Source organism: Pyrenophora tritici-repentis, chromosome 6, assembly GCF_003171515.1.
Source record: "Pyrenophora tritici-repentis strain M4 chromosome 6, whole genome shotgun sequence".
NCBI lineage: Eukaryota > Fungi > Ascomycota > Dothideomycetes > Pleosporales > Pleosporaceae > Pyrenophora > Pyrenophora tritici-repentis.
The window spans coordinates 1,060,208-1,084,413 of NC_089395.1; the positions used below are offsets into that span (position 1 = coordinate 1,060,208).

The window sequence follows — 24,206 nt, forward strand, 5'->3', positions numbered from 1 at the left end:
AAGCTTCCCCAGGTTTTTGGACAGGACTAGTGCTGCGTATGGGTATTGGCGACTCAAATGTCGGAAAAACCAAGACATCGGCCCCTCTGCTAGCGGTGCGGAGACACGGAGACACGGAACGGCAAGGCTGAATGCGACTGCCACTTGACAGAGCAACTGGCACGAACTCCTGATGATCATCCTTTATCGGAAGAAATTGGTGGAAGATCGATGCTGACCCCTCATGGGGTAGTTGTAGAAGAGCTTCAGTGAAGCTCGAGATTCCTGGAGTCAAAGAAGCTACTCGCCTACGCTAACGACAAGTGGCGACCGCAAGGGCCGAACCAACATGTTGAAGTATGTCAATGACGCAACTGCAGCTTAATGCTTACAACCTTCCGCGCTTTTCATCGGGCTGTGCCTCAAAAGTAGACAGTCCATGATAAAACGGCAAATCATGTGATGCCATTCACAGGTCACGTGCCCAATGCGGACACAGATTAACTGTTTGACAAGTATGTACAACTCTCAATTAAATATTTACAAAAGAAGAATTCCGTATCCCATGAAAGGTCTCCAGAATGACTGATAGCAAGCTTACACACCTATATCCACGACCCAACAGGACCAAAGCTCAGTTGAACGCAGTAGGCGTAGCAACCCTCTTAGTAACAAACGTACTGCAAGGTTCCGCCTCAACAATACCAAAAACACTCTTTGCGCAAACAGGAAGCTTAGCAAGCTTTCCCTGGGTACCATTGCAGTTGACATTGGTATCCAGCTTCTCGCTCTTACCGTTGCCCTTGTCAACGCCCTTGTATTCTCTGCAAACGGCGTGTGTGACTCCGCAAGAGCCACTGACCTTTGCCGTATCGCCGAAGTTAGGGTTGATACCGACAAGGTCGGAGGTCAGGCCGTATGCCGTGACGTTCTCGACAATGACGTGGCGGGGTGACTTTTTCGAGTTGTTGGTGCAGTCGCCGCAGGAGCGGTAAAGTTTACCCGCGTCGATGACGGTGTAGTCGCGGATTGTGACTGTTCCGGGGCCGCTGGTTTGGGGTCAGTTAAAGCTGAATGTAAGGTTGGACAAGGGCTGCTTACTTGTGTTGGACGACCTTGTCTACTGCGTTTTGTGCTCCACCACCGACGATGAGGGCGTCACCAGTGCCGAGAATAGAGATGGCATCTTCGCAGACATCGCGGAACCAGACATTGGTCAAAGTGCAAGAGCCTGTGATGTTAGTGTCACTGTCCAAAAGAACCTAGGGGAGCATATGTACCTAAGCAGTGGACGCCCTCGAGCGAGTCGCTGCCAATGATGACGTTTGAGATGGCTGCACCATCGTTGAGGATGAACACAGCATTACTGCTGCCTGTGTCTTCATCTGAGTCGCACGGGTGGCCACGGTCGAACTCCTTGTTGCCAAAGTCAACCTTGCCAGTGATGACACTAGGCGATGGAAGCGCAATCTTAGAGCCAGAACGAGTGGGAATGTTCAGCGTTTGCGCAGCCGCCATGCTGGCGACGAGCGAAAGAAGTGCGGCTTTGGAGACCATGGTGAAGAGCTGGAGATGTGTTGAATTGAGGGAGTTGTTAGCCTTTCAGATATATGTGTGGAATCAACGAAGTATAGACTGGGACGAAAGATGATAAGTAACACTCCTCTCTTCTTATAGATACATAACACATCCCCTTTCCTAGACGGATGCATAGTGGACGAACTAGAATACACGATAAGCCCACCGAGGCAGCCCTGAAATTGCTGAGGCCCACAGGGTGGAGAAGGTCTGCGGAGTAGACTCTGAATTGAGGCCAAGACGCCATGGTAATTGTGGAGAAATATTTTCCGTTGTTGCTTGTCCTAGAATGATACGTGCGTTGACGCTTGGAGAATGAATGGTGACTAGGACAGCCATGTCAACTTCTGAGTCGTCGCCGTCTGAATGCACATTGAGTAGCAATGGGATAGGTCAGTCTCCAAACAATTGGCGGAAACAGGAGGGCAACGATCCCTCCGCATACTAGCAGCCTAGTGTAATTACTTCCTTTCTTTTTTACAACTCTAGGCAGGTGATGGGGCTACGCGTTACCCAGATTGTACATTTTGGTGGAGATCTTAGGTCCCAACACCCATCGGTAATGAATTTTCCTAGACTTGTGCAAGGAGTTCTGGGCGTCACCTACATTTGCTTGGCAAGGCTTTTGAACTATAACACATCGTTTCTAGTGTGGTTACTTGGGGCGCCATCTTACTGGTGCACACACGAGGTATCTCTTCGCTGAACCGTCTTCGGCTGTCAGTCAGAAAGCGGCAGTCTGTGGCCGACTGGTATCGCGATATGAGGCGTTACATCTGATCAACAGTTTAATTCGCTTTGCACACACAAAGGCTCTCGTGCATCATGGGATGATTGTATGTTTAAATTTGAGATTAAGTTGGGCTGGGATAGACGCAGTAGCACCTCGTGACGGTTGGCTGCTCATGCACGATACGGTTGTTTAGTTGGATATCCTTGCTCAAATCTATCTTTGAAGTGAGATAGTAGACTAGTAGCATCGTAACGGTATGTCCATCTTTCCGTGTATGTGATATGTTTACAGTTGAGAGGTGTCTCATCCGACTGAGCGGACACTGTCAAGGCGCACAGACCCGCGCTAACAATTTAGGGCCGAGGCAGGCTTGGCGTCTAGAATAATTTCCAGACAGCAATTCGAAGGCAATCTTCGACACGATTCGGAAACCACCAAAAGTCGCCCGTCATGTCGTCCATGCGCAATGCCGTCCAGCGGCGTAATCACAAAGAGCGTGCGCAACCCATTGAACGCGAGAAATGGGGCCTACTCGAGAAGCGCAAAGACTACAAGCTGCGCGCAGCCGACCATCGACAGAAGAAGGCAAAACTCAAGATTCTGAGCGAGAAGGCTCGCGACCGCAATCCTGATGAGTTCTCGTTCAAGATGATGTCATCTCAGGTGGACAAGCAGGGAAGGAAGATTGTGGATCGAGGCAATAGGGCGCTGAGTGTGGAGGTGGTCAAGTTGCTGAAGACACAAGATGCGGGGTATATTCGCACAATGTTGCAAATGGCACGCAAGGAGAGGGAGGAGTTGGAGCAAAAGCTCATCATGGAGGAGCAGGGCGAGGTCCGGGCTGTCAGAGACGGGGAGAGGGTGAAGCCGGGCAAGCACAGGGTTTTTGTGGAGGATGAAGAGGAGCAAGAGGAGTTTGATCCGGACTCGTGGTTTGGACAAGGCAAAGATATGCCTGCGCGCAACGATTCACCCACATTTGGCGACCTTCAAGACGACCTCTCGGAAGAGGAAGAACAACTCATCCAGCAGTCCGGCACATTATCCAAAAAGAAGATTGAGGCACAAGAGCAGGCGAGACGGGAAGCAAGAAAGTTCCGCAAAGACCGAGAACGAGGACAGGAAAGACTAGTGACAAGGTTGCGAGCGATCAAGAAGCGGGAGAGCGAGCTCGCTGCGGCCGAGGAGGAACTGGAGCTGCAGCGCGCAAAGATGAACAACACAGTAGGAGGTGTCAACAAGAACGGCGTAAAATTCAAGATTCGGGAGCGCAAGCGCTGAGCCGCGTTCTGGATATTATACACGAATAGATACTAAAGCCTTGCTGGCATTCTCATGGCGCCATCCAACCGCAACACGGTCCCGTTCAGCATCTCATTGCCTACACACTCCACCACCAACCTCGCAAATTCCTCAGGCAACCCCGCCCTCTTGGGGAACTCCATACTGTGTTCGAGACTCTTCCTGACCTTGTCGCTCATCATTCGCGTCATGGCGCTATCGAACATGCTCGGCGCTATCGTTACGGCGCGTATACCATACTTTGACAGATCGCGGGCGAGTGGAAGAGTGAGAGAGGCAACAGCGCCTTTGGAAGCTGCATATGCGACTTGACCCATCTGACCGTCAAATGCAGCAGAGGAAGCGATCATGATAATGACACCACGGGAGCCATCGGGGCTGGAGGGCGTAGCAGTAGTCATATATGGCAGCGATTGACGGATCAAATCCAACGTGCCCCTCAAGTTGATATTGAGTACAAAATCGATGCTTTCGATACTGAGCGGCTCATTCTTCTTATCAATGATCAACCCAGGCATTCCCACACCTGCTCCAGCTATTACACCTCCAATCTCTTTCCCCGTCTCTTTTACCCATGCTACTGTTCCTTGTACTGCTGCGGCGATGGCTTGTGTGTCCGAGACATCGGTTTCGAAGAACTTTGCGCGAGAACCGAGTTCGGAGACGATCTTGGCACCGTTGTCAGCGTTGAGGTCAAGCAGTGAAACGTATGAGCCTTGTTCGTGGAGTGCGCGTGCTGTAGCGAGACCGAGGCCTGAGACACCGCCGCTGATGAGGAAAGTTCGATCTGCGATCTTCATTGTAGGTGGGTTTGTGTGTTCGCAACGTGAATCGTGATGGGGTAGGTGGTAGGTGGGAAGCGAAAATGAGCAAATATCTAGATCATGTAGTGGTGAAACAACCGTGTAGGTAGTAGGCCGAAAGCTCAAAAGCGACACTGCATGTGAACTCTACCCCAGCTGATGTTTCCATGCCTCGGCCCAGCCAAACGTCGGTGCCTGTCCCTCCAAGCCCCCGATCTTGCCCGCTCCCAATCCACATCTCCGCTAACACCCCTGCTCCCAAGGATATCAATCTCGACCCAGCACCATAGCGTAGCGTAGCACCACCGAAAGTCCGCAAGCATCACCAACACGCTCACGCATTGCGCCTCGCCCATAACCCCGTTCTCCGAACAATTCCTGCTCACATATACGGCAAACCTCAATCGAACTACGACTAGGGAACAGGAATACAGCTGGCTTTTACGCCCCACCGATACGCCAGACAGGCGCATACACACAGATCTCCTCCCACATAACCAAACATGACAGACCGCATGATAATCGGGACAAACAAGCTACCCAGCAACCCCACACCTCTCTCCGCGCCACAAGAACAACAAGTTCGGGATCTATACTACAAAAACGTGCGCGCGAAATGCGCTCAAGAGATTGAAAGTATGTCTCCATTCCCATCTCCCCTTGTATCCCCTTCCCCTCCCTCCCACAAACCACATCACTAACACGCTCACCACGCAGCATTTGCCCAATGCGCCCTGGGCCGCACATTCACCATGATCTACGCATGCCGCGCCCCCCGCCTCGCCATGAACGCCTGCATGCTGCAATACCAGAACCAAGACGAGCTGGACAAGGCGCGACAAGAGTGGTTTGCACTAGCTGGGGAGCGGCGGCGGGCGCGGGAGGAGCATCAGAAGAAGTTGGAGGATGCGCGGGAAAAGCACAAGGAGTGGTGGAATTTGGATGAGAGTGGGAGGACGGTTGGGAGGAGGGCTGAGGAGGGGGCTGGGAAGGGGGGGAGGGAGGAGAATAGGGTTGATGAGAGGGGGGTGCAGAGGGGGGGTATTTATAGGGGGACTTAGGGGGGTGTGGGTTGGGAGGTATGGGATAAGCATGTAACAGTGGTTGAAAAGGTGGGGGGAAGGTTGCAGGAAGATTGTTGTATTATATTGTAAATACTATTTCATTCTTCGAGGCGCGGAAAAGGCAAGCAAGCCATTCGGCTCTGGTATACCATTTGACCAAAGCCAACCCTAAACGCCATTAAAATGCTGCAACCTCAAACGCCTTTTACCATCTCCCCTCCCATGTCGACTAGGTACCCATCCGAGCCATCACATTCAGCCATTGTTCTCCTGGTTGATACCCATAGCCTCCTCAAACTCATCGTCATCGTCTTCATCCTCCTCCTCCATCCCACCCATGGTGGTATCCGCACCCTCCCCACCTGCAGTCCCATTGACCGCACCAACTGGCCCTCCAAAGCCCGCACCACTAACCCCCACCTCATCATCCATATCCACATCGTCATCGTCATCCACCTCTTCCTCCCACGCACCTTTGACACCCCATCCCACCCCGGTAAAGCAGTACCTCTCCGGGGGCAGCCTAATCCCAAACTCCCTCTCCACACGGGGCAGCGCGATACGATTCCGCTCCTGCGCTACCTCACTCATGAACTCTTTGCCAAGCGTACCCTGGAACGTGCTTGCAGCCCGCGCGCCCACGGCCGTACGCAGCGCATTGAGCGAAATGCCATCTTCACCGGATTCGGCGTTTGCGCCGCTCCGCTTCTTGGACGTCGAGGTTGTGGGGAGAGGCGGCTCGTACGATAGCGCGTCTGACAGGATCGAGGAGGTGTAGCGGTAGGCAAAGTCGAGAAGTTGGAGGGGGACGCGCTCCGTGTAGGCGTGCACACCCATGTTGGCGAGAATAAGATGAATGAGGCGCGCGTCGCGGGGTCGCTTGCTTACGCCATTGTCTTGGAGGGAGGTAGGCGGAAAGGCAGCGCTCATGCTGGCCGTGGGGTTAGTGGGCGCCCCGCTGGCTTGTTGCGATAGCTGTGTGTTGGGCTGTGGTTGTGTGGGCGGGCTGAGTGTAGGTGCATTCGCTGTCGCTGGTGGGGTGGAAATGCCATTTTGCATGTTTTCTGCGGTCGGCGACGCCATTTTGTCTGGCGGGCGGGGGATGTGTGTTGGATTGTTGGTTCGACTTGATAGGTAGTGATGGAGCGTATTGGTGAAGTCGTGGAGGTCGCGAGTCGACCGGGCTTGGCATGCGGCCAGGTATAGAATCTGGGGAAACAACGTCACAGCAAAGTCAAGTCAAAGTAAAAGTGGAAAGATCTAGTAATATGCTACACGCTATGCAATAATATTCACAGGTTTTTATTTACGTTTGTGCCAACTCATGCTCTCAAGTGGTCAGTGAGAGCATCCTCTTCGTCGCCAGTCGCCTCACTAGCGATACTCTCATGCAGACTTGGGGTCTTGTCCTTCTTCCCAATGCGCTTGATAGAGCCCCAGACGCTGGCCTTGTCCTTTGGCGTTCCAATGCTCGGACTGTTGCCTGTGCTGTCTGTACTTTTACCCAGGCCAAAGAAGCTACTGGAGCTCTCCTCTTCTCCCTCGTCAGGAGTACCAGGCACATCACCCGCTTTGGTCTTGGAGAATAGAGCATTCTTCTTACCAAACGTCAGGAATTGATTGGTGCTACCTTTGCGTGTCAGCTTCTGCATGAAAGACTCTTTGCCAATGGAGCCTGCATGATCCGACATTGAGTGAGAGATACTGCGTTCAAGCGATTCGCGTGGGGAAGCTTCAGACACGTCGGCTGTGGAAATCGATGGTGTGTCACGTGACATGCGAGAGCCGTAAGGTGAAGTCGCATCCCTGGAATCTCCAGCCTCGGACGAGGTGGTCTTATCTTTTCGCGAAGCCTTCTCAGCCTTGTCTGCCTTGGCCTTCTTCTCCTTTTCCTCCTTCTTTTCAGCCTTCTCCGCCTTCCTGGCCTCTTTCTCCGCAGCCTTCTTGGCCTTGTCTTCTTCGTTCTTCTTACCCAGTTGAAACATGGTAAAGCTTGCTGCTGCAGGGTTCAACTGCTTGGGGGGCGTAGGTGGAATTGGACCAAGGGAGGAAGTGGAAAGTTGCGCTTGCATGTGCGAAGCAGAAGACTGCGGTCGGGTACCGATGGGCGCTTGAGTAGGTGACCGTGTGTTTGAAGGAAAGTCCAAGACATCATCATGCATCATGTCATCGTTAATCAGATTGGCGCTGGATCCATGCTGCATAGAGGGACGGCGTGATCCTAATCTTGACCACGAAGTAGTATTCGTGTTGTTGACGCTCCAGTCGACTCCGAGAGGGCTGGCTCGAGCGCCAAAGGCATCCACGTTCCAACCAAAACGTGTCTGGCTCTCAGTTGATGGCCGCGGCAGGGCCATGCCTTCCAGCGAGTTTGTAGAGCCTTGACGTGGGGATTCTGGCCTCTGGAAACCCAGCATGGAACGCAGCCATGGATCGTCCCCCTTTGCACTGCCAAACATGTTGAAAGGTCGCTTACGCGTAGCCACGTGCTTCGGACTGTTGGTCGATTCCATAGGCTGAGTCTTGGTGCGCATAAAGGCGTCGTACCATGCACCCTCGGAATGACTACCGCGGCGGCGTGAACTTCCGATACCATCGAGGCCGTGCTCCTCGCGAGGCAGCGATTGACTTTGAGACGGTTTTAGGGAGCCTAAGGCAGGTCCTTCATCCGAAAATGTCTTGCCACGTGCCCGATTCAATCCAAAGAGCCCACCAAAGCGACTGGCTTGGGGGTTAATTTGGAACGAGCTTGACGTGGATCGTATTGAGCGCTTATCGCTGTCAACATTGTTTTCGTTGGTCGGATAGAACTGCAACTCTGCAGCACTTTCCCTAGGGCTGGCGAAAGCACTGGGCGATTGACTTTGCGGTGAAGTTGGTGAGCTCGAGTTCTGCGGGGGATGCATAGTGCCGGGAGCACCGAGACCTGGCAAGACATTTCTCATATTTGGCGACGGGTTGAGTGAGGGATCCTGGGGCGGGCCTGGGTCGTCCTCTTCATCCTCAGTCAAGCCCAGATCATCCGCAAACAGGCCTGCTGGAAGCAGCGAGCCGGCCGTCGGACTCATAGGGGCACCACCAGTCAAGCTCTCAAAGTCAGCCTGCGAGAAGGAGGTGTTGTAAGTACGTGGAGGCAGTGCCATGCCGTTGACTGGATTGAAGTACGGTGTAGCCTGACCAAACGATGGTGATGCGGTTGTGGGGATGCTGTTGAACGGAGCCGACGAAGTGTGCACAAAGCCAGCAGTAGCTGCAGACAGAACTCCCTCGCGCATGCTGAGAGGCCGCGCGCGCTGGCTGTTCCTCCTCACTGGCGGCCCCATGTCCGGGGCGATGGGTCCTGAGAAGAGTTGAGGTTGGCTCAGACGACGCTGTTGCATATACGTCAACCTGTTTGTGGCGTCTTGATGAGCACGCTCAGCTTCGGCATATAGTGACCAGGCCTGCGCATACTGTTGCTGCAGCAGGCCGAGCGTCATCTTCCATCGGTTGTCTTCCTCTTTTTCTGCGCTGTCAGGACCGTCTGCCGCCTCCGCCCCCTCTTGACCTTCTTCCAGCTTCTGCCTCTCTTCCTCGAGCACCTTGATGTGGATACCCATTTCACGAATAGCATCCTCCAGGACTTTGTTCGCCTGCGTTTCATCGGCATACTTGTCTTTCAACTCCTGGATACGCTTTTCCGAGGCTGATTGGTACTCGGCCTGCTCCTGTTTGATCTTCTCGGCAGTGTTGCGGAGTTCGCCAGCCTCTCGGGTCCATTTGGCGACATCGTCTTTCAACTTCTTCCGCTCGGCTTCCTTTTGGCGGAAGAGACGTTCCTGGTGAGCGCGCCTAGTTTGAGCCGCGGCATTCTGACGTTCAAGACTGGCCACCTCTTTGCGCAAATCTCGGCTGGCATCCTCCTTCTCTTTCAGTGCTGCCTTCTTCTCGTCACGCTTGTCAACCAGAATGGCCTTTTGAGTGATGAATTCCTGGTCTTCATCCTGAATCTGCCGTTCCACGTCGTCCAGCTCGCGTCGGAGCGCATCCAGCTTTTCCGTCAATTGCCTGATCGAGTCTGGGCCTTCAGCCTCTTGCGGTATCCTCCCCTGGTCCTGCGGCTGCGAAGCGGGCGAGCTCTTCCTCCCAATGTCCGGGCGCCTCATGCGGGATGTGCTATTGCTGTGTTCGCGGGTCATGGGCGGCGCGGCAACCGAGGTGACGACATCAGCGAGTGTCTTGTTTGGCCGGATAACGGGGGTAGGCGTGTAGTCATTGTCGTCACTCGTGGCCTGGCCATCTTTCTGTGGGTGTGGTCCATAGAACTCATCTGACTCAGCGGGAAGGGTGCGGAGACGTATGGGCACGCTGGGGGCTTGGAAGCTTGAAGAGTTCAGGGTAACGATGCGAATGGTGTAATGACGGTCGGGTTGCAGGTTCTCGATAGTAATGGAGCTTTCTTGCGGGGAGATGTCGCCAACTGTGGCGTGTCAGGTTGTGGTCGCGTGCCATGGGTAATCACACACATACTGTCTATGCCGTTGATACGGATCACGTACTTCAGGACAGAAGTGCGCTGATCTGGCGGCTTCCAGTGCAGCAGCACGCCGTCTGCCTTTATTCCGGCGAGCGACACCAGCGGCGCAACGGGGACTTCGAGGCCAAGCACCTGCACCAGTTTCTCCACGGGTTGGGTCAGGACTTGGTAGGCGCGGAAGGCGACCCTGCGTGGACGATTAGCACGCGCGTAGAGGTTAGTTTTTGCATGTTCTTGTCCATACCAGAACAGGGCGCACACGATGCAGGCAGTGCGCAACCAGCCTGACGATGAAAACAATAGTGCTTCCATGTCATAGCGGGCCACGTCCGGGGGCCAGTAGAGCGAAGAGGCAGGTTCGGAGAACATGATGGCGGACGGGAGTAGGCGTCGCCAGCATGGGTGGAGTGCCTCTCGTTTTTCCTCTCTTGCTTATTTCTTAGTCGGGGGGGTTTAGTTCAAGTTTGCATCGTGAAGGCGGGCGCCATGTGCAGCGCCGCTGTATGGCCGTACTCAGCCGAGACCGACAGGGCATTTCCTGGGCTCCACATGGGCGTGGGTATGCAGCTGCTCCGCATCCCGCATTCACTCTTCGCTCCATAGACACTAGCGGGGGCCCTGTGGCTTTTGATGGAAAAGTCCAGATGAGGTGTCGCGGGCTATGGGATTCATGTCACTGGACATGTCACGCAGCCACGGAGCCTCGCCAGAAGCCAGAAGCTTGGTGGAGCCAGAGCGCGTCCCAACACTATCTACTCAACAGCCCCTCCATGTGCGCTGACGCTCCGGCCTTCCAATCTGCTCGCGTCGTTGGAGCATGTGAAAGATATTTCTCCCCACTCGCCAGAGGGCTCATATGCAATTATTCATCCTCGCCATGGCCAAGCTCAAGTTTGCAAAATTCCTGCCGCAGCAACCGGCTCAGCAGACCCCATGACCGCCGACTGACGTCCGTGATGCGCGCGCGCTCGGTGACATAGCTCTCACCACTTGCTCATCGCATACCTAGGCACCCAAACTGACCTCAGCTCCGTCGCTCCTTCCACCCCCTAACCTTTTCGCTGCTCGTTCTTGCCCTCGGCCGATTCACAAAAGCCCCACTGGCATGTGAAGAGCAAGCTGCAGATTCCCTCGCCTGAAACAAATAACCTTTTGTTCTATAGAAACTACTCGACCTTTTCTCTCCTTCGCTCTACACAAACTTCGCACATCTAGCCACCTACCCAGCGCACGAGGGCCGCCGCGCCCACAACTGCGAGCCATGAATTACGTGCGTTCCATCACCGGCAGTGTCTCCAAGGGCTGGAATTCCATCAACCCCGCGACCCTGAGCGGCGCCATCGACACCATTGTCGTCGAGCAAGAAGATGGCACCCTGGCATGCTCACCCTTCCACGTTCGCTTCGGCAAGTACCAGATTCTGCGCCCGTCGGACAAGAAAGTCGAGTTCCGCGTCAATGGCGAGCTGCAAGACTATTCCATGAAGTTGGGCGAGGGGGGCGAGGCCTTTTTCGTCTTTGAGACAACGCGCTCCATTCCCGCCGAGATGCAGACGTCGCCCATCGCCTCGCCCGCTGCCAGTCCCGAGCAGAAGCCCGTAGAGCTGCCCTCAGAGCGCGCCTTCGACGACGAGCCCGAACCTCTCGACCTCGACGGTAACAGTGTCAGGAGAAGGGGGCGCATGTCCATGTCGGTGCCCCTCTCGGACTGCATGCTTGAGGATGATGAATATGGGCACCCGACATCAGGCGACTGGTCGGGCTTCCATATGCAGAGGGCAAGTACTGACGAGACTGTTCCTTCTGTAAAGGATGGTTTTGCCAAGACTTTTGAGCCATCTCAGACACACGGTCCGCTACAGATCAGTAGGGAAGATGCAACTGCCTGGAACAGATCAACTCGCTCCACAAGCCCGCCGCCCGTCTCACCCAGCGAAGCCCTCGCTCGCGCCATCAAACTATCCAAGAAGCTCTTCACCTCGAACATCCCTAACAAGGTCACCGAGACGGGCGACTTGGAACTAGACATGACTGGATACAAAAGCAGCGAGGAGGATGCTTTGCGCGCCGAGGTCATCGCCAGGCGCATTCTCTCGGATGAGCTTGCTGGTGACTACGACATTGGCGCACTGATCGGAACCGATGAGAACGGAAACTTGTGGATATACAGCAGTGAAGAGGCGAAAGCGGCAGCCATGGCCAAGACTTCGATGAACGTTCTCAACGAAGCAGCCCTTCGGTCCACTGATGCCCTGTCGGACCCCGGCTACCAGAGCGACAGCGGTCGTAGTGATGACACTGTTCAGTACCAGATGCGACGAGACTCGGATAGTGCCCTGGGCTTGTCTGCACCGCAATCCCCCGAAGCACGCAAGAGCGAAACCAAGACATATGCCAAGACACTGCGTCTAACAAGCGACCAGCTTCGAGCTCTCAACCTGAAGCCTGGTGCGAACACGATGAGCTTTACTGTGAACAAGTCCAAGTGTGAAGCCTACATGTTCTATTGGAAGCACGATGTACCCATTGTCATCTCCGATATTGATGGTACTATCACCAAGTCGGACGCCCTAGGCCATGTTCTGCATAGAATTGGAAGAGACTGGACACATCAGGGAGTCGCGAAGCTGTACACTGACATTGTCAACAATGGCTACAACATCTTCTACCTGACTAGTCGCTCCGTCGGCCAGGCTGACACAACACGAGCCTACCTAAATGGCGTCGTACAGGACAACTATCGCCTACCAAAAGGCCCGGTCATTATGAGTCCAGATCGCACAATTGCCGCCTTGAGGCGAGAGATTTACCTTAGAAAGCCAGAGGTCTTCAAGATGGCATGTTTGCGTGACATTATGCAGCTCTTCAACAAGCCGCCACATCAAACACCCTTTTACGCCGGCTTCGGAAATCGTTTCACCGACGCGCTCTCCTATCGCTCTGTCAACATTCCCTCAACTCGCATCTTTACCATCAACTCAAATGCCGAAGTCAGTCTTGACGTCCTGTCGCTTAATACTTACAAGACTGGGTATGCTAGTATGCGAGAGATTGTAGACCACTTCTTCCCACCCGTCGGGCTTCTAGTCCCCGCAGGAGGTGAAGCATATACAGACTTCAACTACTGGCGCGAACCAGTCCTTGATATCGAGGATTTCACCGACAGCGAAGATGAGGACGAAGACGAAGATGATCATACCGAAGCGGCTAGTATCCGCAGCGAAGACGAAGGATCGGAACTTGGCGAAGATCTTGAAGGGAGCTACATGTCGCGGGAATCGCTGGACGAGGCTGGTATGGGTGATTCTATCATGGAGAGTGTCGAAGGAGGCGATTATGTTGAAGAAGATGAGTACGTCGACGAACAGGAGACAGACGGGGAATATGAAGAGGATGAAGTCGAGGAGACTACGCCGACTGAGGAAGAGCAAGTTGATATTGGTAAGTCTGCAGAACGCATGAGGACGTTGGGTGTCAGGGACTCCACGCCTATTCCGCGCGCAAGCCCAGGACGGTAGCCGTGGATGAGTTGTTGTTTTATTTGTTGTTGCATAGCATGGCATGGTTTGGCGTTGGTAAAGCTTAGATCAGTAGCTTTCTATACTATAGATGAGGATGTATCTCTAAATTCATACCAATTCACGGTCCTGGTATAATCTGCCCTTTCATTGTATCTTGCTGTGTAGACGTGACGCGATAGCACGACAATGTAAACAGCAACCAAGTTTGTTCACGTGTAGAAGGTTGGCTCATAACTGGTACAGCCCTTTGGTGGCCTCTGCAGAAGCCCTAGTCTAGGGTATTATAGCATTCTTGTACGGAGCGCAAGTAATGGATACAATAGCATCTTCACCTGGCTTCTCGGTAACAATGCTGTACTCTGCGCAGTGTCTTCTGTCGCTCGTTGTCTAAGTCACGTTTATTTCTTTCTACTCCGCTCTTTTCCACTGAGCAAATTTCCCAAATAGGTTAATTCAGTCCATTCACAGTCACCTTTACCCTCGTACGTCAGTACCAGTTGACTGGGTCGCGGTGACCAGGCGGCCGCTCTCTCATCACCACGCTTTGGGCCCTGGCCCCTCACTGCCTCTCCCTGTTGGTATATATACGGCCCCTTCTACCAACCGTCGATAACGCTGCACAACTAATCAACGCCTACCTTGACCCTGCTTCAACTCCACTCACAAACGACCACCAAACTCTCCGCGCTCATGAACATGAAGACTATTATCGCCCTCATGGGCCTCATCTCCATGGTCCTCAGCGGCGCCGTCCCTCGTGACACACCCTTCGACGCCCTTGACGACATGTCTGACAATGTAAGTGAAACCACCGATCTATTCTTGAACCTACTAACCAGAAACCAGGATTTCAATGCCATGTCAACTCCATGTCAGCAGTGCTCGCAGATCTACAAGGACTGCCGCGTGGTATGTCTTTGAAATACTACAGCGGATTTGTGTATGTTTACTGACAATTGTGTCAGCCCTGTCATTATGAGTATTGCAAGCCTATCTGCAAGGAGAAGGCTTGCAAGTCCATTGTCAACGGCAAGGACTGCAGCTCGCTGTGCCTTTGGTACTGCTAGAGTGCTGTATCTCTTGCGCTACAAGAACTTGACTGGGAGATAGGCTGGATCTCTGCCTGGAGAGGGTGAGGTTGGATGGCACTGTAGATGGATACAGATTTTTTCCACGGCATACAATTCGAGTATATGAACGCCCTTGGGTAGGCAGTATACATGGCACAATAAGAGCATGACTTCTTTTCTAATTAGCGGTTGAGTACCCCGCTTTGTGACAGTAAAATCACATCGGATTACAGCCGAGTTAGGCTAATTTGCGTCTAAGAAGGTTGGGAGAAACAATGGCAATTCTGACGAGAACTCGGACCGACGTCTAATGTAGAGTGAACGCTTCGCTACTTTCACCGGATGGAGCTAGCGCACCCCATCTGCAGGGTCCTACATGGATGAAAGCTATTGATGAGGCGACATTTTCGGGCCCAGATGTCACCCAACCCAGTCTCATGACCATCACGGCGTTTATTACTTGAATATGAACCTCTCCCCCGCCGGTGCAGCGTCTTATTCATCGTCCATTACTCACCCTCCGCCATGATGAGCACCAAACCCCGCTCGTCGAAGAGCGTCTCACCGGAACGCGACTGCCCCTCACCACCAGCGAGATCGGCGCGGCCACTACTTTGGAGGCTATATCTGTCGCATACACTTTCGACGTGGAATGCACGAACATTTGAGTTTGGCGCGGTGATATTTCTAGCCGCAATTTTCCCTGGCACATTGTTCTTCGCATCCTGCTACGCTTTATTTCGGTCTGCGGCTGCGACTATCCTGGGCGCATGGATCGGCAGCCAGGTTGACCGGAAAAATAGACTACATGTCGTCCGTCAAAGCATCATCTGGCAGAGGCTAACTGTCGCTGGCTCGTGTATTATTTTACTGTTGCTGCTAGCTGGTGGCAAAGAGAAGGGAATCGTCACGTATGGCATGTTCGTCGTCAGCGTCATTTTAGCGTGTCTCGAGAAACTCGCCTTCATCGCCAACACAGTCTCCGTAGAGCGAGATTGGATCATTGTCATATCCGAGAGTCTACAGGTGGAACGCCACGACCTCAACAGTGCAATGCGCAGAATCGATCTAGTCTGCAAGCTTATCGCCCCCGTCGGCATTGGCTTGATTGATGGCTACTCGACCAGGATAGCCATATGGGTAGTCTTTGCCCAGAATGCCGTCAGCGTACTAGTAGAGTACTTTGCAATTGCTCACGTTTACGCTGCAGTTCCAGAACTGGGACGCGAAAAAGAGCTGAAGCATTCTGAAACACCAGGTACCGAGATGCAACAGTCTTCCCACCAGGATGCCGCTACGGACCCTACGGACCCTGGTCTACGTTCCACCCTTTCAAATATAGCAGCGCACCTCCGACCGTGGAAGGATTACGCCCAGAATCCAGCCTTCCTCGCCTCCTTTGCGTTGTCACTCCTCTACCTCACCGTCCTGGGCTTCGGTTCCCAGACGACCACATACCTCCTCACACTCGACTTTACTAGTACTCACGTTTCGCTTATGCGACTTGCCTCCGTCGTAATCGAACTCTCAGCTACCGTCGCAGCCCCTTGGCTTACGAACAAAATTGGTGCCGTACGAGCAGGACTCTGGTTTATCAACGAGCAGCTCTTCTGCATCGCCTTGGCTATCGGGACTTTTGTCATGATGGACAACAAAGCAATGCTAGCAGCCGGTGCTCTGGTTCTTGGAATATGTCTGTCCCGTCTCGGTCTATGGGGATTCGACCTTTCCGTACAATTCCTGGTCCAAGAAGACGCGCCAAAGGCTACACGCGGATCATTCTCCGCTATTGAGATGTCACTACAAAATCTCTTCGAAATGCTTTCTTTTGCTACCACAATGGTGTTTTACCGACCAAAGGACTTTAAGATACCGATTTTCATCAGTGCGGGTGCGATTATGTCTAGTGCGGCGTGCTTCGCTGGCTTTGTAAGGAAGAAGAGAGGGCATTTGCTGCACACGGATAGGTGTGTTAGGAGGATATACAAGAGCAAGACGGGGAGATATCAGGTTCTACCAACCATTGAGGAAGAGATTGAGATTGACGAGTATACGAGCTATGGAAGCAGACATGAAGTGCGATGAGAGGTAGATATCAATTAAATTGAAGATTTCATCCAAGAAACGACATGACAGGACTTGGAAAGCGTCCTCCACCACTTTCCTTTATCATCTCTTCGTCAACCTTTCCATCATCCAGCCCATTATGACCTATAGAGTCTCCACCACCACACCCCTTCCGCTCCACAACCCCCATCCTCTTCAACAACCCCCTCACCATCTCAACCACCACCCCGGGCCTCCTTATCGGCAAATCATGTCCCCAATGCTCAAAATACGTAAACTCAACATCCCCACTCAACCCACACTGCGCCCTAGCAAGCTGTCCATGAAAAACCCTCGCCCCCTCAATAAACTTCTTTGCAACCCCCCTCTCCTCCTCCGTGCCCCCACCCAACCTAACCCCCTCATCATACAAAACCTGATAATCCCCCGCAATATTACACTGCACGACTGTCAACGGCCGTGCCCCAAACGCCACATTATCAATCTGACGACTCAGCGCCAGCGCATGCGCAGACGCATGCGTGTCTTCCAATGCAAGCGCTCGCGAGCTCCGCCCCGTCGCTTCAATCGCGTACCTCCACTCTGCGTCGCTGAACCCAGCTTCTTGCTTCAGATGCGTGAGGGCGGCTAGATTAACATATTTGCCCACGGCTTCCAATTCCCGCGGCGGGATATGATTGAACAGCGCTAGCATGAGCTCGCTCGCGGTGTCGAACAGTAACATACCGCCCACCTCGCCTTCCGAACATGTTTGCAGAAACGTCCGCGCTGCTATTCCGCCGAAGGAGTGGGCGGCGAGTAAGTACGGTCCCTCAAGCCCGGTTTCTCTAAGCAGGATACGCAGATCCCGCGCTGTGTCATGGCATAGGATTTGTGTTATTTGCGGTGGTAGGGTGCTGTGGTCGTAGCCGGCGCGGTCGTAGAACAGACAGCGTATGTGGGGCGAGAGGTGGCGTTGGAGGAGCGTGTATACTGCGCTGGGTGCGCCGGCGCCGGTGAAGAAGATGAGGAGCGGGGAGGTGGGTGTGCGTAGGGGGCCGCTGATTGTGGTGGAGAGGACGTGTGTGGTGTTTATTGGGACGAGGGCGGTGTGGGTGGGGGATGTGAGCCAGGGGTTTTTAGAGGAGGGGAGGCGCATTTTTGGGAGAGGATAGGAATTGGAGATGGGAGGATGCGATGGGATGGTATATTTAGGATTAAGGGGTGTTGTTAAATACTTCTCTTTCTCTTATGCAGCCTTATCACACATCACTATATTGATGCTGCAGCCCCGTACGTCATGTCAGCATTCCCATTGCAGATTGCCGTTCTTGTTTTCAGTGCGCAAGCTATGAGGAGCTTATAGTCGCAACATTGAGTTGTTTGTACATTGATTTAAATCGCAGATTGCGATATTGACTGCATGAGAATGTGTCAAAGATCGTCAATCAGCCTCCATAAGGCCTGTAGGACCATTTCCTAAAAACGTACTACAGTACTCAGTGACTGGCGGGGATAACGTAGAGATTGCATATTATATGCAAGGCCACCCATTACCTGCAGTCCTAAGAGGTTAGAGGAGCGGGATTAGATATTACACGGCGGTTCAACGGCAACGTCTTTTTGTACCCCTAAAGTAGGATAGACTGTGTAGTCGAATAGTGTGATAAAGTTGTATCGCTGCTACAAACCGCAACAAAAGTAGAAGCGAAACGTCTCTATACCTCTCGCTGGCAAAAAGATACATCCCTTTCCCCGCATTGCTACTACCCTCTCTTCTGCGATCCTGTGATCTCCACCCAAGAGAAGGTTGTCCTGGCAAAAAAATATTGTAGCTGTTTCTCCGCTCCCAGAATCGAACTAGGGACCTTTCGATAACAATTGCTATTACAGTCGAACGTGATAACTAGAGAGGATGTTAGAGGCTGAGTGGGAAGATATCGACAGTATCAGAACTTACACCAACTACACCAAGCGGAGTTTTCTGTCGAGTGGACAGGCTTGTTGATGGAGGATTTGTGGAAGAGTTGTTCTATAACCTTATTCAAAAAAGTTAGGTAATACAAGGGGAGGTTGGAAGAAGTTTGGAAATATTCGTTGTTCGTGTGAAGAAACGACAGAACAATGGTTGGGATAGTGGGGCAGGTACCCACGGTGGTGATGATGCGGGGTAGCAACGGTCGTATACATACACCTTAGCGGTACCACCTCCAAACGCATTATAATTAGTCGCTTGAATTATCATCTAGTTCCCGAAGAAGCAGGTACAATGTCGTGCAAACACCAGCATGTCAAGGTTCCACGTTGATTCTGGCGGTTATCTGCCTCCTGGTATCATTGCTCTATCCTACTCGTTTCTGATAACCTACCTAATATTACACCTGCGAATCCGTTCCTCATTCATAGGAATGAGGTCTCGTCATCTGTATAAGTGAGGGAGCCTTCCTCCTCGCCATTACACGCATCCAATAGGTCACTTATGTCGCTTCCATAATCATCTTCAGCATTGCATCGCTCTGCTTTCTCATACCGCTCAACGTCTCTGATCTCGCTCTGTGTAAGCGACTGCTTTGGAGCTTGCTCCAACTGAAGAACGAAATGGGGAACAGCAGTCTACGCTCCGCCGTTAAGCAAATACTCAATTGCGCCCTGAACGTTGCCGCCACTTCTCCGCAACGCCGAAACGTTGCGCTCGAACTCGTAGAAACCCATCTCGTTTAGCTGCCTGAGCTGCGTTTCGTACACCTCCTCAGGCGGTCGAGTATCCGCTGGTGGAGGTGTACCAAAGCCACCTGCTCCGCCGAATCCACCGGGGCCGAAGAGTGCAGCGAATGGATTGGCCGCAGCGCCGCCTGCACCAGGTGCTCCTGTCTCTCCCAAAGAACCGAATGGGTTTGCTCCAGCACCTCCAGCGCCGCCCATCATTTGCATCATGTTGCGCATGGCTTCAGGGTTCTGCATCATCCTCTGAGCTGCCTCGGCGATTGGGTTCGCTTGTCCTCCTTGCGCACCGGCTCCTCCGAACAAGTTAGGAAAGGTGCTTGAGGCGTCTTGTGTGTTTTGCGCTGCGCCAGCGTTTGCGCCCGGTTGCTGAGGCGCGAAAGGATTCTGTCCGCCGGCAAACAGGCTAGCAAAGGGATTGGCTCCACCAGCACCTCCACCGAACGCTGCGAAAGGATCTGCGGGAGCGCCTGTATTGGGCTGGTTTGGTGTCGCCGTGGCGCCTTGATCTGTCGCTGTCGAGCCTGGTGTGTTGTCGGTAGCGCCTGGAGCTGGGAAGCTTGCTGCACCACCTGGAGCGCCTCCACCCATGCTTCGCTGCATCCTCAGTTGCATGCGCATCATCTCTGGGCTAAACATCATGCGGCGCATCTCGGGATCTCGGAGTACCTGCTGCAGCATCGGATTGTCGCGTATCTGTGACATGTTAGAAGTAGCCATAGTAGAGCTGGCACAGGACCTACCATAGGACTCTGCAGCATCATATCGACCACTGCAGGGTTGTTCATGGCTTCATTCATCTGTGACAAGAACATTGGGTTCTCCATTTGTTCGAGCATTGACTCAGTCGTTGGTGGGGGGCCCATCTACGAATTGTCAGTACACGCTCGACTAGGCCGAACTCGAGGACACTTACACCTCCATCGGGCCCAAACATGTCCATGCCAGGCAAGCCATGAAATCCAGCATACCGTGCGCCTGTAAGACCAGCAAGAGGATTGTTGCCTGTTCCTGCTGCGATATTGGTCGGTACCTGAGGCGTAGGAGTCCCGCTTCCACCTGTAGTGCTCGTTGTGCCTTGGCTGGGGTTCTGCCTTGCATTGCTCGCGGCGCCCTTGACAAGATGTACTGTATGACCGTCCTTGATCTTGACGCTGGCGAGTGTGTCGGGATCCTTCAGTACGCGGCCTGAGTATATCAAGCGCTGGCGCTCGGCGGGCACATCTGCATATTCCGATGTCGAGAGCTTGGCTTTGAGGTCGGCAATGGTAGTGGCACTGGATAGTGTGAGGACGTGTTTCTGATCGTTGGCAGCCTTGACGTTGAAAGTGATCTGCGTGTCATCCGTCGTCGTGGCGGCGTCGTCGGCCATCTTGTAAACAGCGAGGGGGTCTGTTATTCTTATGTGCGATAGAGTTCCTGGGCTAGTAGTCTCCAAGCTGCGTATTAATACCGTGATCTCGGCAAGGAGAATAATGTCTCGTTAGGAAGAAGAGACGTGGTGAAGTTAGGTAGAGTAGAGAGGCTGTGGGTAGCTTTGGATTCGATTGGAAGGCAGTAGAACGTCACTGACCCGCCATGGTACCCTGCTTCCTTAGCGTTAGCACAACGCTGCCTGCTGCCATGTGGCGCGGCTGATTACTAAAGCCCGCATGCCAAGCTCTGGGTGGGGAAGGAGCGAGCGGAGGTCGACCGGGGAGCTAGCCGAGGTATCTTTGAACGCGGAGGGCTAATACGTCTCATCTCAGCAAGCTGCAATGGAGCTCTTGTGTAAAGTCGGCCCTTACTCTCGTCATCATTCAAAAGTACCAGACTGACCTCCTCTTTTCTGCGCTTGTGCCTTCCGTAGTCAATTGCCTCTCTGAGACCACAATCGATTACATTGTCAACATCAGCGCTAGCTAGACATCAAAATGAAGGGTATACAGATCAAAGAATATGTTGAGGTAGGTCTCTTATATCCTATCCTGAGCATGTCAGCTGATGTCCCCAGGGTCCCAACGACCTCAAAGTCATTGATCTCCCAACACCCACCCCAAAACCCAACGAGTACTTAATCGCCATCCATGCCACGGCAGCGAACTTCTTCGATATACTACAAATTCGCGGAAAATACCAAACCCAGCCACCATTCCCTTGGGTAGCTGGAATGGAGTTTTCTGGAGTAGTTCTAAAGGCACCAACAGCTTTGCCCGGTGGCAAGACGCCAGCATTCAAGGAAGGCGACAAAGTGTTTGGCGGAAACCAGGGCGCATATGCCACACATATCACATGTACAGAGGAGATGTTGAAGCCTCTGCCCGAAGGATGGAGTTATGAGGATGCGGCCGGCATGTTTGTTACAGGACCAACGAGTTATGGTGGGTTGGTAGTCAGGGCCGGCGTCAAAGAAGGTATGTTGTCCCCTTCATCTCTTTTTCGCTTTCACTAAGTCAATGAAAAGGCGACTGGGTACTCGTGCATGCAGCAGCAGGCGGTGTCGGACTAGCTGCCGTTCAAATTGCCAAGGCCTTCGGCGCAACTGTCATCGCAACAGCTGGTACCGCCCACAAACTTGATGTGGCCCGCTCGTTTGGTGCAGACTACGCTGTCAACTACCGTGATGCCGACTGGCCTGAGCAAGTCAAGAAACTTACTCCCAAGGGTCGCGGTGTAGACATTGTCTATGATCCCGTTGGACTTATTGACAAGTCCATGAAATGCATTGCCTGGAATGGTAGACTGCTGGTGATCGGCTTTGCCGGAGGACCCATCGAGAAGATCGCTACAAACCGTATCTTGCTGAAAAACATCAGTGTCGTTGGTTTGTTCTGGGGTGCGTTAATCGAGAAACAACCCGAGATCGAGACTCAAGTTTGGGATGGCATCTTCAAGTTGGTCAAAGAGGGGAAGTATAGGGGCACTACCTTTACTGACAAGGAATATGTTGGGCTGGAGAGTGTACCTGCTGCACTAAATGTGTTGGGTGGAAGAGATAGCTGGGGAAAAGTCATAGTCAAGGTGCCGCAAGATGGAGCAAGTAAGTTGTAAGATCATTTTGAGTGTGGTTAGCAAGGAAAGCAGTAACTACTTCAATGAAACTTACAACTTTTCAAATTCAAGTGGTTGAACCTCTGTATTGCTTGTCTACCATCAAACCCGATACCAAATCCGTGCAGGTAATGTTACTGATGTAGTCTATTCACTGACAACATCTGGTAGTAGACGACCTCGCGACGAGTCACCTCAAACACATACTGCTGCTTTCCGAAGGTTCGACCCAAAACCGGGAATAGGCTTAGCGTCAGGCAACAGTCCCTATGGCGCAACGCTAACCATTGCTCGAGTCTGCTACAATCGTTGCCCGAGTCTGCTACAATCGTTTCCCGTGTCTACTACAATCGTTTCCCAAGTCTGCTACACAAGCAGCCAGGCTAAGGCCCACCAGGAAAGATTTCGCAATTATAGTAAGTGGCAAAGGTCAACAATGCACGACAGATGTACTTACATACCTAAGGCCTCACAAGATACCACCCATCAACCGATTGCAGAATCAATATGCACCTGTGACCTCGAATCCTCATCCCCCATCACCCAAGAGCCTCTCGCATGGTCCCTCACTCCATCCACCATACAAGACCAAAACACATGTCCCTTCTGCACGCCCATCCCGCGCGAAATCCGCGACATGATCTTCAGCTACGCCCTCACAGACACCACCTCCTACCCTGTGGATCGTGAACCGTGCAGGGCCGTCTAGACCATAACATTCACATGCCAGAGTACCGAAACCCTTGTCTCTACTCTTCCGACATGGCATTATCTCTGCTTCTGACCTGCAAGGCAATCTATCTGGAGACTCATATCACACCACTATGTGTGAACCCATTCGTCATCACAGCACTACGAAGCCAGATGAGCAGTGCACTCAAGGTATGGCAGCTAGCAGAGATCAGGGGGCTGGATATCACACTTGAGCAGTGGGCCCTCGATTGTGGCCACTTGTTCAAGAAGCTAAAATCCTGGGCTGCTAAATCTCGAAAAAAGGGTGCTTATATGGTGCCCGAGGTGTACAAAGAAAAGTATACATGGGGTAGATATTGCAGTTACGCAACCTCCTTCAACTCCGTTCTCATTCCTGTCAATGGCGTGCCGGACAAAAAACCTCGGCGTCTATGCGAAATCTTGACAAACGTACAAACTGCCCCCTTCTTTCCGACTCTCCAATGCTTCGTTAACAAGCGTTGTAGTGTCTTCCAACCACTTACACACTTAACACTACGCATACACCACGGAGACTGGTGGATGGATCAACCCTACAAGAATGACGACCCTAAACACAGACTGTATATGGACCCTACGTTCGGAGTCATTCGCGCCGGCTGTGAAACTAGCGACCTCATGATGTTTCGAGCTGCCGAGCGCCGCATCGGGAGACAGCTAGATCAAGCCACCGAATCACCTTTCGGTCATTGCTGGGGTCCGCAGATAGGGAAGGTACTACCTGATCTAAAGAGTTGGGAGCTTGTGCTTGAGATGTTCAAGATGAAAGCAGATCTGTTGCATAACGTGGTCGAGTGTGCGAAGACGTGGAGGTTCGCAATGGGGGCCTTGGATGGAGAACAGGTTGCGGAGAGGAACCGACAAATGCTTGTTTGGGATGGGGAGGTGATTGTGAAGGAGTGGAAAAAGAAAAATGGTATGGTTGATTTGAGTTTGCCGAAAGATGCGGCTGATGGGTACATTGAATTCGAGGTTCAGGTTGTGAGGTATGTGAAGAAGACGGTTGATTAGGGGGCAGGGCACAGTTTGTAGAGGGCATCTTTGTTCATTCCATGTAATCTTCAACCCTAGCCATGTATCTAGGTATATGGTATCTGACCGTGTACAAACAT

General features: G+C 52.7%; 13 protein-coding genes across 13 annotated transcripts; 7 read left to right on the forward strand and 6 right to left on the reverse strand.

Annotated features, from left to right (window-relative positions):
- Nucleotides 1–613: 613 nt before the first annotated feature.
- On the reverse strand, nucleotides 614–1,536 carry PtrM4_116270 (pectate lyase D; the record flags this gene model as incomplete). The annotated part of the gene is made up of 3 exons (XM_001934995.2): nucleotides 614–1,028; nucleotides 1,081–1,210; nucleotides 1,260–1,536. The coding sequence occupies 3 exons, from the start codon at nucleotides 1,534–1,536 to the stop codon at nucleotides 614–616; spliced, it is 822 nt and encodes a 273-aa protein (XP_001935030.2).
- A 1,204-nt stretch (nucleotides 1,537–2,740) lies between these two features.
- PtrM4_116280 (U3 snoRNP-associated protein Utp11) lies at nucleotides 2,741–3,571 on the forward strand (the record flags this gene model as incomplete). Its single annotated transcript, XM_001934996.1, has 1 exon — nucleotides 2,741–3,571. One exon carries the CDS (start codon nucleotides 2,741–2,743, stop codon nucleotides 3,569–3,571), a length of 831 nt encoding a protein of 276 aa, XP_001935031.1.
- An 85-nt stretch (nucleotides 3,572–3,656) lies between these two features.
- PtrM4_116290 (FabG, Dehydrogenase with different specificities (related to short-chain alcohol dehydrogenase)) lies at nucleotides 3,657–4,392 on the reverse strand (the record flags this gene model as incomplete). Its single annotated transcript, XM_066108209.1, has 2 exons — nucleotides 3,657–3,663; nucleotides 3,692–4,392. 2 exons carry the CDS (start codon nucleotides 4,390–4,392, stop codon nucleotides 3,657–3,659), a joined length of 708 nt encoding a protein of 235 aa, XP_065961394.1.
- Nucleotides 4,393–4,898: 506 nt separating this feature from the next.
- Nucleotides 4,899–5,456, forward strand: PtrM4_116300 (Cmc1 multi-domain protein; the record flags this gene model as incomplete). The annotated part of the gene is made up of 2 exons (XM_001934998.1): nucleotides 4,899–5,031; nucleotides 5,113–5,456. The coding sequence occupies 2 exons, from the start codon at nucleotides 4,899–4,901 to the stop codon at nucleotides 5,454–5,456; spliced, it is 477 nt and encodes a 158-aa protein (XP_001935033.1).
- A 197-nt stretch (nucleotides 5,457–5,653) lies between these two features.
- Nucleotides 5,654–6,542, reverse strand: PtrM4_116310 (TAF9, Transcription initiation factor TFIID; the record flags this gene model as incomplete). The annotated part of the gene is made up of 2 exons (XM_001934999.2): nucleotides 5,654–5,661; nucleotides 5,933–6,542. 2 exons carry the CDS (start codon nucleotides 6,540–6,542, stop codon nucleotides 5,654–5,656), a joined length of 618 nt encoding a protein of 205 aa, XP_001935034.2.
- Nucleotides 6,543–6,781: 239 nt separating this feature from the next.
- Nucleotides 6,782–10,344, reverse strand: PtrM4_116320 (Trichoplein multi-domain protein; the record flags this gene model as incomplete). The annotated part of the gene is made up of 3 exons (XM_001935000.1): nucleotides 6,782–9,918; nucleotides 9,969–10,162; nucleotides 10,220–10,344. 3 exons carry the CDS (start codon nucleotides 10,342–10,344, stop codon nucleotides 6,782–6,784), a joined length of 3,456 nt encoding a protein of 1,151 aa, XP_001935035.1.
- Nucleotides 10,345–11,236: 892 nt separating this feature from the next.
- PtrM4_116330 (SMP2, protein involved in plasmid maintenance) lies at nucleotides 11,237–13,492 on the forward strand (the record flags this gene model as incomplete). Its single annotated transcript, XM_001935001.2, has 1 exon — nucleotides 11,237–13,492. The coding sequence occupies one exon, from the start codon at nucleotides 11,237–11,239 to the stop codon at nucleotides 13,490–13,492; it is 2,256 nt and encodes a 751-aa protein (XP_001935036.1).
- Nucleotides 13,493–14,185: 693 nt separating this feature from the next.
- PtrM4_116340 (uncharacterized protein) lies at nucleotides 14,186–14,562 on the forward strand (the record flags this gene model as incomplete). The annotated part of the gene is made up of 3 exons (XM_001935002.1): nucleotides 14,186–14,293; nucleotides 14,342–14,404; nucleotides 14,461–14,562. 3 exons carry the CDS (start codon nucleotides 14,186–14,188, stop codon nucleotides 14,560–14,562), a joined length of 273 nt encoding a protein of 90 aa, XP_001935037.1.
- A 921-nt stretch (nucleotides 14,563–15,483) lies between these two features.
- On the forward strand, nucleotides 15,484–16,650 carry PtrM4_116350 (uncharacterized protein; the record flags this gene model as incomplete). The annotated part of the gene is made up of 1 exon (XM_001935003.2): nucleotides 15,484–16,650. One exon carries the CDS (start codon nucleotides 15,484–15,486, stop codon nucleotides 16,648–16,650), a length of 1,167 nt encoding a protein of 388 aa, XP_001935038.2.
- A 416-nt stretch (nucleotides 16,651–17,066) lies between these two features.
- Nucleotides 17,067–17,770, reverse strand: PtrM4_116360 (MhpC, hydrolase or acyltransferase (alpha-beta hydrolase superfamily); the record flags this gene model as incomplete). Its single annotated transcript, XM_066108210.1, has 2 exons — nucleotides 17,067–17,071; nucleotides 17,122–17,770. The coding sequence occupies 2 exons, from the start codon at nucleotides 17,768–17,770 to the stop codon at nucleotides 17,067–17,069; spliced, it is 654 nt and encodes a 217-aa protein (XP_065961395.1).
- Nucleotides 17,771–19,224: 1,454 nt separating this feature from the next.
- PtrM4_116370 (ubiquitin multi-domain protein) lies at nucleotides 19,225–20,704 on the reverse strand (the record flags this gene model as incomplete). The annotated part of the gene is made up of 3 exons (XM_001935005.1): nucleotides 19,225–20,028; nucleotides 20,076–20,198; nucleotides 20,249–20,704. The coding sequence occupies 3 exons, from the start codon at nucleotides 20,702–20,704 to the stop codon at nucleotides 19,225–19,227; spliced, it is 1,383 nt and encodes a 460-aa protein (XP_001935040.1).
- A 541-nt stretch (nucleotides 20,705–21,245) lies between these two features.
- PtrM4_116380 (uncharacterized protein) lies at nucleotides 21,246–22,362 on the forward strand (the record flags this gene model as incomplete). The annotated part of the gene is made up of 3 exons (XM_001935006.2): nucleotides 21,246–21,278; nucleotides 21,326–21,725; nucleotides 21,776–22,362. The coding sequence occupies 3 exons, from the start codon at nucleotides 21,246–21,248 to the stop codon at nucleotides 22,360–22,362; spliced, it is 1,020 nt and encodes a 339-aa protein (XP_001935041.1).
- Nucleotides 22,363–23,124: 762 nt separating this feature from the next.
- On the forward strand, nucleotides 23,125–24,105 carry PtrM4_116390 (uncharacterized protein; the record flags this gene model as incomplete). Its single annotated transcript, XM_066108211.1, has 1 exon — nucleotides 23,125–24,105. One exon carries the CDS (start codon nucleotides 23,125–23,127, stop codon nucleotides 24,103–24,105), a length of 981 nt encoding a protein of 326 aa, XP_065961396.1.
- Between the last annotated feature and the right edge of the window lie 101 nt (nucleotides 24,106–24,206).